At 47.9% G+C, this 12,408-nt stretch overlaps 1 protein-coding gene across 1 annotated transcript in view; it reads left to right on the top strand.

Annotated features, from left to right (window-relative positions):
- Positions 1–12,408, top strand: part of TMC5 (transmembrane channel like 5) — a 59,321-nt gene that overhangs the window by 38,030 nt on the left and 8,883 nt on the right. Inside the window, exons 12-15 of the mRNA XM_004706088.2 lie at positions 2,741–2,838; positions 5,986–6,081; positions 9,308–9,383; positions 9,501–9,634. Coding sequence (XP_004706145.1) covers positions 2,741–2,838; positions 5,986–6,081; positions 9,308–9,383; positions 9,501–9,634 — 404 coding nt within the window. The remainder of the gene's footprint in view (positions 1–2,740; positions 2,839–5,985; positions 6,082–9,307; positions 9,384–9,500; positions 9,635–12,408) is intronic.

Raw genomic sequence — 12,408 nt, 5'->3', positions numbered from 1 at the left:
AGTCTGGGGGTTTGAAAGAGATCCTTTTTGATGCTTGATGTTCCATTTTCTTTGTGACCCAGGTGCTTCAGGCGTCACCGGGTCACAAACATTCATACCGATAGTCAATTTTGGTCATACCTCTGATCATTTCTGACTCTCCCATATTTGAGGAGAGTCTTTCTCAGGTATATCTAAGAGCACCTGAGGGGGTGTCCTGTCTGGATTCAGGATCAGGCCAATCTGTTTGGTGTTCTCGTCCCCTGCTAAAAAGGTCCCCATGAAAATGGGTCTCCCTATGCCCAATCATCCTTACCCATTGGTCTTTCTGGATCCTCAGGGAACCAGGACTGTGATGGTGCAAAGTCCTGTCAGGGAAATAGGGGCCTCTCCCCCAATCTCCATCACTCTTCCTTCCCTGGGCCCCAAAATAAGTCAGACTCAAACCATCTTGTATGACATGGCCCACTCAGCTTTCCTCCATAACTTAATCATCAGATAACTTCCAAACCAGCCCTCCAAGATGGACTGGTGGGAGAAGAACCCACCAGTTCTTCTGTTCATCTATCTGTCCATCCACCCATCTCTGTGTCATTCTTGGGCTGTGCACCCAAAACTTCCCTCTCCTCCTTCAGCTGAATCAAACAGCTGCTGGTTTGTCAGCTGTTGGTAAGGACTGCCTGTAAAGATTACTGACCATCACTGTCCTTCGAAAACTTCTGATTTGCACAAGCCCAAATGCCCTACTTATATACTCAGAAAAGACGATCCGCTCTTGGTTAAAATTACACCATTAGACCAGGTGGGTTGCTTGCTTTTTCTTTAACAGTTTTATTGGCAGTTTATAAATTTATATTATATATATATTAAAATTTATATAATTATATAAACTTTTCATAGTTTATATAATTCCTATATCATACAATTAAATAACTCATTCACATCAAGAAGAGTTGTACTATCATCACATTTTAGAACATTTCCTTCATTCTTGCACACATCATTATTAACACCCCATATTCCCCCCAACTCCCCTGTCCAAACCCCCAAGAAACCATTAACACAGTTACTGTCTCAATTGACCTCTCCTGGATTTCATATACAGAAAAACATGTTTTAATTAATAAGAATAACAAATCAAAACAGATAAAAACCTCAATTGTACAGAAAACAGAAAATATTAAAGAGTAGGACAAATTTAAATGGATCATAAGGGAGATCAAATGGCAAGGTGCTTAATTTGTACCTAACTGCATCTGCAACCATTCCCCTTCTGAGGCCTCCTGCATGTTGGCCAGGCTGTTCACATCCCTGGTTCATGATCAGACAGGGTTCACCAAGGGCTTAGTATATGTGTACTGCCCCTTCACTTTTTTTTTTTTAACTATAACAGCTTTAAAATGGAACAAAAGGGAGATCACGTGATAAGATACTACACTTTGACCTCACCACGTCTGCCTTATCGACTTTTCAATACTCTTTCTGATAACAAGGCTATTCACATGCACCAACTATCATCAGAAGGGGCTCACCAGAGGCTGAATCCATGGGTAGACCCTGCAAATGAATTTGGGGCTTCCACTGCCCTTCATAACTTTGTTTAAGTTGGGTTTCAATTTTTAGGCTCTGATACCTTCCCTTCATCATATGTGGATTTTGTTCTTTGTCATCTTTGGATCACACAGGCTGGTGTGCTTCATCCTTGTGGACTTAGTTGATGCCTCACTTAGATGGCTGCTTGTTAGAAAACAAGCCTTAAAGACCGCAGACGCCATTCTTTCTGATTCCTGGGCACCATCTTGTTTCTTCACCACACTTGGCTATATAACACCTCTGTCTTCAGTGATCGCTTCATGAGGTTGAGCATCAAGCGGGGCCATGTCATAAGAATGAATTGTTCTTTGATTGGAGCTAGAATTAAGTGCAAGCCCCAAATCCATTCATGCTTCTACCTGTTATATCTGTCTCTGGGTCACCTTAGAGACGTCATTGTCATTTTATGTTAGAGAATATTATCTTTCAAACCTTAGGGCATTACTTCCGCTACCATCAATTCAATGCTGACTCATAGTGACTTTCTAGGGCAATATAGAACTGCCCCCGTGAGTCTCAAGTCTGTAAATCTTTACAGGAGTAGAAAGTCTCATACTTCCCCTGTGAAGCTGATGGGTAGTTTTGAATTGCTGACCTTGCAGTCAACAGCCCATTGTGTGCCCAGTACGTATTGATAATGTCATTAGCTTAGCCAATGGTATGGAAGTTAAAGCACTGTTCAGGTGTCATAATTATAGGAGCATAGTAGACCAGGTTTCTTGACTCAGCAGTTATGAAATTGATTTTCATTCCTCCATCACCCTAGAGGCCACTTCCTTCATCCAACAGGTAGGAATTTATTTTTCTTGAAAGATAAGCAAAAAGAGTGGAAGCTTTATTAACCATGCCCACTTTCTGGTCTCCAAAAGAAACGATTAGCCCTGGCTGAGAAATGGCAGAGGAACGAGGCTAGAGATGAAACGTTTTAAGAGCAGAGATGGTGGGAGAGGTTTGGGTGCGTGTGGAGAACAAGCCTCAGAAGCGAGCAAAAGGGTCCCAAAAGGGAGTGAACACCCTTGAAAATGAACTCGGCCTAATGGTCCATTTTCACCAAGAGGGGGTCTTCTTGTCTAGTTGCACGAGGATGTGGTCAACCTGAGCTGGTGCTGTTAAGAATGGGCTGAGGTCACACTCGCACCCTATATCCTGACTCTTGTTTGCATTTCAGTGTTGGGAGACCTGCATCGGCCAGGAAATCTACCGTCTTCTCCTGGTGGATTTCGTGTTCTCTTTAGCTGATTCCTTCCTTGGGGAGCTTCTGAGGAGGTAAATCCTTATCTGAAGAGGGTGTCGTAGACACTCAAAAGAGCTTTACATAAAGAGTAATTATATATCAAGAAAGCATCCCAGCCCAATCCAGATCAAGTCTGTAAGTCTGATATTAGCCCATATGTCCAATACCAATAAATTCCTATTCAGACTCATGCAGTACATGCAGTGACGCCGAATGCAGGAAGATCACAGGCCAATGGGTGGAAAGTCTTGTGGATCCAGTGGCAATGGAAGCATCTCAGTGCTGGTGTGGGTCCATGTGGCTCCTCCAGCTCCTGGGCTCTGGCTCCATCAGTGTAGCTCCATGTGGTTTGTCAACAGGAAATGTCTTGCAGGGAGAGTGTATGTCCCGCCACCAGGGAGGAAAACAGGAGTTCCCAGAATACTCAGGAGAAGGATAGGCCCACACAAAGGTATTATGGGTTATGACCTGATTGACAGGCTAGACTCCACCCCTTTACTCAGTGGCAATGGATGTGCTGGCGTGGGTCTCCTTGTAGCTCCTCCAGCTCCAGGGCTCAGGCTCCATCAGTGTAGCTCCATGTGGTTTGTCAACAGGAAATGTCTTGCAGGGAGAGTGTATGTCCCGCCACCAGGGAGGAAGACAGGAGTTCCCAGAATACTCAGGAGAAGGATAGGCCCACACAGAGGCATTATGGGCTATGACCTGATTGACAGGCTAGACTCCACCCCTTTACTCAAGTTGACAGGCGATTATAGCACTGCCACAGAGGGCATTGGCCAATCACTGCTAGCATTTTCATCTTTTGTTCGGGCCAGCACCCCTCCAGTGTAATCCCTACCCATAGGTCATTGGAGACTTGGCATCTTACCATGGTGCTGAACAGAAAACCCTATGGAACAAATTGGTCTGATCCACCCTGCGGTAGCTTGCCACAGGACAAGGGGTTGTTTCGTTGCATTGTGCATGAATTGGGGGTCGACTCAATGGCCGCTAATAACAAATATTTAGCGGTTTGTTGGCCTGGAATAATAAGTACCTGACGCTGTAACCAGAGCCTGCTTCTGGCTAAGCAGGAAGAGTGGGTCCCCATATACACTATGCGTTGCATGTGTCAAGTCTGCCTATTGTCCCCAGGGATGGGGCTTACTTCTAAACTAACTAAGGTTTCACCTTGACCCACAGTCCTGTGGGCACGATTCTTTGGTTCAGCCCTTGACAACCTTCTCTTATGAAACACATTTTACAAATAAGACACAGAACCAGGGGGCCATTTGAAATCTGATCCGCAGTGTAGATACGTCTATTGTTCAGCGTCTGTTCTTCCGGATTCTTTTTTCTATGCTTCTGCACACAGGAATGTGGTCACACTGTAAAGCCGTTGTGGAACGTGCACTTATTGAACGTGCTCTCTGTGTTGTGGCAAGGAGTCCTGGTGGCCTAGTGGCCTAGAGTTGGACTGCTAACCCGAAAGTTGGCAGTTTGAGTCCAGCAGCCACTCTGAGGCAGCAAGATGACCCATGCATGGTCCTCCATTTTTATGCTTGCTTGTCTTTAAGAAGATGACATCTGGATGTCTGTGTGCACTGTGGAGCTCTACTGAGAAGGTGGCGTGATCTTCCCCGCAGTGGGTAGGCTGAATGCCTCCTTTTCCACAGTTCTGCTCAAACTTACTTTTACCCCAGCTTCTGCCCCGGCCTGGGCATCAAGTTGTTTGACAACAATTAACGGGATTGGCAACTCCTTTGTCGGACAAAGGCAGTGAGGTCTTGGTTCTCCCCGGGGTCAATGGAGGCCACCGAGCCCCTCTCGTGGATTCGAAATATAGGGAAACCCTTGCTCATCTAGAGAGCAGTATCCAAAATGGTAGCAACTTGGACTTGCTTGGGTTTGAGGATGGTGTGTTCATATGGCCCGTGAGAAAAACAAAGAGATATAAACAGGACAGTTGTTCCATGCTGCGGAGTCCATTTTCGACTCATCTGCAGCCCTGGGGGGCTAACCAAGGCTGCTAACTGTGCAGGGTGGTGGTTCAAACCCGCCGGTTGCTCCACGGGGAAAAGCTGCAACTGTCGGCAGAGGTCAGGTTGACACTCTCAGGAGCAGCTCTGCTGTGCCCTCCAGGGTCACGGGGGTCAGTGAGTTTGGTCGATGCCTAGAGGGACCTCCTTGCAGCAGCATTGCACCCCCAGGCCCTCTGAGTGGGTTCAAACCCCCAGTCTTCCGGGTAGCAGCCGATTGCTTACCAGTTGTGCCACCAGGACCCTTACACACGATAATGGGTGGGATGGTTTTAAAGATTAAGGCTACCATTTCTTTCTGGACTTCTTTACATCGTTTTCAGCAGTGCCCCATTTGAATTCATTGTCTTAATCCTCCGTTTTCCCTGGCTGCATGATAACAAACCTCTCGTTCGGCATGTTTATTTCCACACCAAGGAAATGAAATTATTTCTTCAAAAGCATGCTTATCCTTGGAATGTTTTTTTAAAATATGGCAAGGGAATAATTTCCAACTGGCGAGGGTCTCCTTTGTTGATAAACACGGTCCGTGGAGGCATTTTAAAAAACTTTTGGTGGTGAATTAGGGGAAAGCATAGAGTGGCTCCTAAGTTTTCATTCAGCAATTCACACACTGATTGCAATGCCCCCAAAATGCACCATCACTTAACTCGCTTTCTCCCTCTTATGGCCTGTTTCTATTCCTCCTCCTCTTCTAATTCTGAGCATTGTGCTCAGGTAAATGCTTCCCCTTTGATCTTCCATGATTGATTATTATCATGAGGGTGGGGGCAGGGGAGTCACGAGTTCAGGTCCAGACCTGAGGGGTGATGAATGGCTACAGCCTTGGAGGTCCCCGCCCCCATCTCTAGCCAACCAACAAGTCTGGTCTCTTTTATGATTTTTTTTTTCATTTCCTAGTATTTTTTTTTCTTTTCTTTTAATTAATCAGGATTTAATACATATAATATATCATGGGGAAAACAGGAGACAATGTCAAGGAGTCCATGTAGAAAAAAGATGGCTGGAAACTGATTGTGGTTGCCATGGTCCAATTCTACTTGACGTGGTTGAAATATGGAATGATATGCTATATGTGTCCTTTATATTGTGCTGTGGAGGAATCTGGGGGAGGAAGAACGCGATGGTTTCCGTACTAACCACAGTACCTGTTGGCAGGATCATTGGGATGAAGCTGATCCCCAGTCTCGGTGTCCAGGAGTTTGACATCGCCAGAAACGTCCTGGAGTTGATCTACGCACAAACCCTGACCTGGTGAGTCAGTGTGTGTGGGAGGGGGGGCAGGCTGGTGGGGGGGTGTCTTGCCCCACCTGATACGGATGTGGGCGATGGTTGATGCTTGAAACCTGTGCCGCTGCCTGAGAACCCCGAGTGTAGGCTCAGGCTGTTCTTTTCCTGTTTTGAGATTTGGGGAAGGGGGGCTCAGCCCACAGATGTGTTTCACTGGTTCCACAACGCGCTTTTTCTAACAATGTTCATTGACCACCAACATTCGGAGATCAGGAGAGCTTACAGAAAAGGTGAACTTCCTCTCAGTCCTCCGTGGTGGTGTTGGGCTGGGCCTGAACTGGGTAAAGGGCCCCACACCAGCTGTCGCTGGGTGTCCCTCTGGCTCTTCGCAGTCCCTGGTGCCTCACAGGAGAGCTGTGCCTGGTGGCTTCTCAGCCCAGCTGCTCTTTTCGAAGTAGATCTCCAGGCCTGCCTTCCTAGGTGACTCTGGGTGGACTTGAACTTTCCCCACCTTTCGAAAGCTTTGCAGTCAGCTTCTTAACCAGCAGCACCTCCTAGGGACTGCTGCACGTCTCCCCTTCGCCCTGGTCCCTGCCGTGAGCTGTTGCCTCCCAGATGTGACTTGGCTCTTCCTCTGTCCCTGTGCCCCCAGCTGTCCCCTTGTAGGAACTGTCGGTCTGCATCTGTGTTCAACTGAAGACAGAAACGGCAGAAAAGCAGGGGGCGTGTGTTTCTTACACCGGCCTGCCTCACCCATTGATGAGTCACCTCCTGGGGCCTAGGAAACCATCACATTTTTTAAAGGTGGATTCCAACTCCAGGTGACCCCGTGTGTTACAGAGTAGCTGAGTACAAACCCCCTTACTTCGCAGGTATGACTAGGCATTCGTGAGGACTTCCTGCCAGGGGTCTCTAATTCCAGAGCCCAAGCCCTCAACGTGGGCTGTTTGGGGAAAGGGGGCAAAGGAAATATAAGCAGCCGAGGAGGAAAGTTGCCAACAGGGGGACATGATTACACCTGTGCCTTTAAGCGTTTGCTGCGAAGTCATGTCTAGGCATCAGGAACACAGACCTCATCTTCTTTTTCTGTGCCAATTGTCGATTTAACTTCCGTAGGCTTTGGGATATTATTATCTGTGGGGTCCAGCCCCACATCCAGATGGGTGCTAAGGGACGGGTGTATAATTGAAGGGAAGAAATTAAGAGACAGACACACGTTTGCGGGTGCTCACCTCCGCCATGGCTTCAGGAACCAGGTCTGAGCAGGAGAGAGAGAGAATGTATTCTTAACATCAACTTATATCGATCATCTCGGGCATGCAAGCCACGGTAAGCACATAGGTCACACACATAACAGGAGGAGGACGAGCTAGGGGTATATACACACAATGGGAAAGGGGGGGCACTAGAGGCGTATATGTGGCAGGAAGGTACATACATAACGAGATGGGTGGGCTCTAGGGTTAAGATGATGGCCTAACCTTGGTCGTCTCTGAGCTGGCGTGGCAGCCTTGGGTGTCTCTGAGCTCTTCTCCAGGGGAATAATCCATGATCCTGATCCGCAGGGGATGGACCGTGCTCAGCGTTAGATGGTATGACTGCTTTTGATGGCAGAAAATAGCCTTCAAGCGGTTAACCTGCAAGCATATAGAGTATCAACCATGTGCTTGCAAGGAGCCCCTTCACGTTTGTGGGCTGGAGATGCGTTCCCGTCACCTTCTCCCAAGTAAAGTTATTCCCTACGACACCCCTCCATCCTAATGCCAATTTCAAGGTGCTACTTGCAAGCCTGTGTGATCTAAAGATGACAAGTAACAAAACCCAGAGATGATGAAGGGAAAAGTATCAGAGCTTAAAAAGTGAACACCCAATTTATAGAAGGCTGTGGAGGACCGTGGGAGCCCAACGCCCACCTGCAGAGTCCCCATTCAGATCAAACCTCTGGCAGATGCCCTCGTGGCACCGTCGAGAGGTGTGAACAGCTTTAACATCAGACAGGGATTATTGTCAACTTGGTTATGGTGGATGGAGCTGAGATATCATAGGATACCTGGTCAGTTGACCTCTCTCTTGACCCATCCTGGATTTGCTCTAGGATTAAATATTTCTCCCTTGTTCCAAGGCAGAACATTTTTCTCTGTCTTATTTTTATATTTTACTGGTGGTCTTTTCTTTCTCACCTCCTTCCCCCCACCCCTGTTTTGCTTTGTCTTTGTTTTTTGTTGTTTCTGCTCTGTTTCCCAGTGTACGAAGCACAAAAAGTTACAGAGGCAATGAATGATGTAATAGCTTATCAGGGATGGGTGGGGGAGGTTGACGGGAATTGAGGAGCAAACGATGGATATGGGAGGGGGGAGAGAGCACTAGAACAGATTGTGGTGATGTGTCTACAACTCATTTAAAAAGCAACGATGGAAGTGTATATGTGAATTTTAAATCAATAAAACTATTAAGAAAAAAAAGAAGAAAAGAAAAGACTGTGATGACAGCGAGTCAGAGATAAGACAGAGAAAAATGTTCTGCCTTAGAACAAGGGAGGGATGACGGCCTAGACCAAGGGAGGTAACCCTGCAAGTCTGCGCAGTCCCTGAGCAGGGATGGCAGAGGTGTTACTTCCTTAAGTAAACTTGGAAAGCTGTCTTTCTTTTGCGAAAGCATGCATGGATTATAAAACCAAGCGGCATTTGAGATAAGTCAGAAGGTGCTGGAAAGAACCCAGGCGATTGCGTTTGAAAAAGCCACTGAATCTAGCGAGATGCTGCAGCAGCCAAGGCTCCCGGGCCAAAGCCGACTCTTGGTCCCCAGAAGGGAGGTGGGTGAAAATAAAGAAATAAGTGCCGGTGTGCGCACAGGGGGCTGGCCCGTGTGAGGTGTGAGGAGCGGAAAGGCCAGCGCACCCGGAGTGAACGTCGTCTGTAGGCCCCAGGAGCAAGGCAGAGCTGGTGAGGCTGCCTTTGTCACCTGTAACCAGGTGGGGTCGAATGCCCTGTCCCTGTAGCACCTCAGACTTCATTCACCAGCATGGGGGTGTCCTGGAAAGAGGTCATGCCGGAGGTCATAGCTGGATTTGTGGCTGTGTGGCTGCAGCACCTGCAGTTGCTGGGTATGGGCGGATGTTGCCTGCTTTGCTGGGATGGCAGCCACCCCTCAATTCCCCTGCTCCCCACACGGCCCTATCTGCCCTCCACCCCTGAGATCTCTCTCCTCTGGTCCCTGACAGCCCGCCACCCCCACCTTCTCTCCCTTGCAGGATTGGAATCTTCTTCTCCCCTCTGCTGCCCTTGATCCAAATGATTGCTCTTTTCATCATGTTTTACGTCAAAAATGTGAGTTGGTCCGAAGTGGGAGCCAATCAGCATGGCGGAGCTACAGGTGACCTGGGAGGGGTTGGAAGGGCCCGGGGGGTGGGCGCAGTGCCTGGGAGCTGGCTGCTCTCTCCGCAGATCAGTCTGATGGTGAATTTCCAGCCCCCGAGCAAGGCCTGGCGGGCTTCACAGATGATGACCTTCTTCATCTTCCTGCTCTTCTTCCCGTCCTTCACCGGGGTCCTGTGCACCTTGGCCATCACCATCTGGAGGTAGGAGAGGGGGCTTTGCGGGGAGGGTGGGGGACAGGTGGGTGAGTAACCAACCGATCGTAAAGCTCTGAGGGTGTGTCCTGGCGTGGGCATCGCATATCACCAAGCCAGTCCGGAACCAGTAGCTTCCTCCCTGCAGCCAGGTACTAAGCTTCCTGGATTGGGAAGAGGCCAATTGCTGACCCAAGTGAACTGGCTGGCTCCTGCCTTCGCCAACTCCCTTCCCTTGGGCTTCTCCAGCCTCACTGCTCTTGTTCTGTTCTCTGTTCCCAGCAAGCACCTCTCCACAGGCATTCCTCTGGATGTCCTTGCCACGCTCTTTATGGCTGCCCAATTCTCACCTTCTGACTCTCAACTCAGACCTGGCCTTCTTCCCATCTGTCTGCAGTCAGCCCCTATCCTCCTCTCTCCCGGCGCTACGTCCTCTCCTCCTTCCATCGTGTACACACAGACAGGGAGAAAACTTGGAGCATCTCATTGTTTACTTCTAAAAGGTGCAGCTTCACTAAAACATGAGCCCAGGAGGGCAGGGTCTGCACCTGTCTTGTTGACTGTGGACCCCCAGGGTCTGCTTGGCACAGTGCCTGGGAGAAGTCCAGTACATGCATGAATGAATGAACGAACAAGGAAGTTGATTTTGACCATGCACATGACACTGATTTTGACCATGCACATGCACATGACACAGGAATTGAAGGGGCTTCAGGACAGACGCCTCTGTTTCACCAGGGGCTGCCCTCTTTCCTTGTGGGGGAAACCAGACCCTCAAAGTATCACGGGTCTGGTAAGCGCAATTGTACAGTTAAAATATATAAAGATTATAGTAAAGTCATACGAATAAGAGAGATAGGAGAGAAAGTAAAATGAAAGTGTCAGACACATTTCATAGTAGCATGCTCACCTCAGCCCTTCTTGGTGGTACACGTGGGGATGCGCAAAGAGAGGAGGGCAGGAGAGAGAGCGATTTATTTCTAACCAAGGCTTATATATCTCTTGAGGGCATGCAAGCCCCCTAATTACAGGTAAAGACATACATCACAGGAAGGGGTTCTACTATAGGTAATACAGTAATGGGAGGGAGACGATCTGGGGGTGTGCACGCGAGAGGAAGAGGAGGGATTAAGGGTATGCATGTGACAAGATGGGCGGATCCTAGATTCATGATGGTAGCCTAACCTTGACTGTCCTTGAGCTGAAGACTTTAGTTTTTCTAAGCTTTCAGGGAAAGCAATCCACTGTCCCTAACAGTAGGGCGTGAGCCCCACCTATGGCGGGGCAGACAATCCGGTCTGCTTGCTCTGGATGGCTGGTGTCTTCAGGGTGAGAACTTGACAATCATTTACCATTTAGTTGCAAAGAGTGCCCTAGATCTGACATATATTTGGGGGAGAAAAGCTGGGGAAAAGTCTTTTTATATCCCACATTTCCTCTCCGGTCCTCTCTCTCTTCTTAACCCTCTGTTTTCAGCCCTCTAGTTTCTTTCTGCTCGTGGGTAAACGACGGCCAGTTGTCATTGTTACCTTGTCACTTTCCACTGCTAACAGCTATTGTTATATTACTTCATTCAAGTTTCCAAAAAAGGGCATGATCGTGTCCCTTGGTTGCTTTAAGGCAGAAGAACCACAGGTCACTGCCTGGCTGTGGGTCAGCCACTGTTGGACCAAGGGATGCTCTGCGCTCAGTCAGCTGCTGCTTGGAGCACAGACCACAAGCCCAGGCCCCTCAGCTGAGGCTGTGGGCTGGAAACAGGAATGGGGCATGGGGGTGGGCACGGGAGGGTGTGTGAGAGCGGACTGCCGCAGAGGATATGGTCAGAGTGGGTGGTACCAAATGGCTGTCTGTAAAATTCTTGTGGTGTCTCAGCAGAAATTGATTTAAATGCCCCTGTCGTTAGCGAAAGGAGCCCTGGTGGCGTAGTGATTACTCGTTGGGATGCTATCCGCCAGGTCCACCGACCAAAACCTCCAGATGCTCCTCAGGAGAAAGATGAGCTTTCTACTCCCGGAAAGTTAGTCTCAAAAACCCACGAGGAGCAGTCCTGCCCTGTCCTATAGGGTCGCCGTGAGTCAGAATGGACTCAGTAGCAGTGAGTGAGTTTTTGAGTTGTTCGTTAAAACAACAAAAGCATTTTTCATAAGCCCAGCCTGCATGTATCCATCTACCGATAAGGCTAAAACTCCATACGAACTTTCTTGTCGAACCTTCTAATGCCCTCGGATCACAGCTGCCATCAGGACCCCATTACCATGACAGGTAACCTGGGGTTGCATCTTTTCATTGCTGTCGGTTTGTATAGTTGATGTTGATTTTGTCAAAATGGCTGGTGTTTTAGCTACAGTATTTTGGAAAGTAGTATTTGTAACCTATATCAATAACTACTTTTGAAAATGAAGTATTAATTTTTTAAAAATTGTTTTATTAGAAGCTCATACAACTCTTATCACAATCCATACATACATCAATTGTGTAAAGCACATTTGTACATTCATTGCCCTCATAATACTCCCACATTCCATCGAGAACCCTTTCTTTTTCTTCTTTTTTCAAATCGTTTTATTAGGGGCTCATACAACTCTTATCACAATCCATCGAGACATCAATTGTGTAAAGCACATTTGTACATTCATTGCACTCATCATTCTCAAAACATTTGCTCTCCTCTGAAGCCCGTGGCATCAGGTCCTCATTTTTTTCCTTCCCTCCCTGTTCCTCCCCCCTCATGAACCCTTGATAATTTATAAATTATTATTTTGTCATATCTTGCCCTGTCCAAT

The sequence above is a fragment of the Echinops telfairi genome, unplaced genomic scaffold, assembly GCF_000313985.2.
Source record: "Echinops telfairi isolate 266 unplaced genomic scaffold, ASM31398v2 ScPeMD7_5;HRSCAF=22, whole genome shotgun sequence".
In the NCBI taxonomy this organism is placed as follows: domain Eukaryota; kingdom Metazoa; phylum Chordata; class Mammalia; order Afrosoricida; family Tenrecidae; genus Echinops; species Echinops telfairi.
This window is presented reverse-complemented; position numbering and strand designations above follow the sequence as displayed.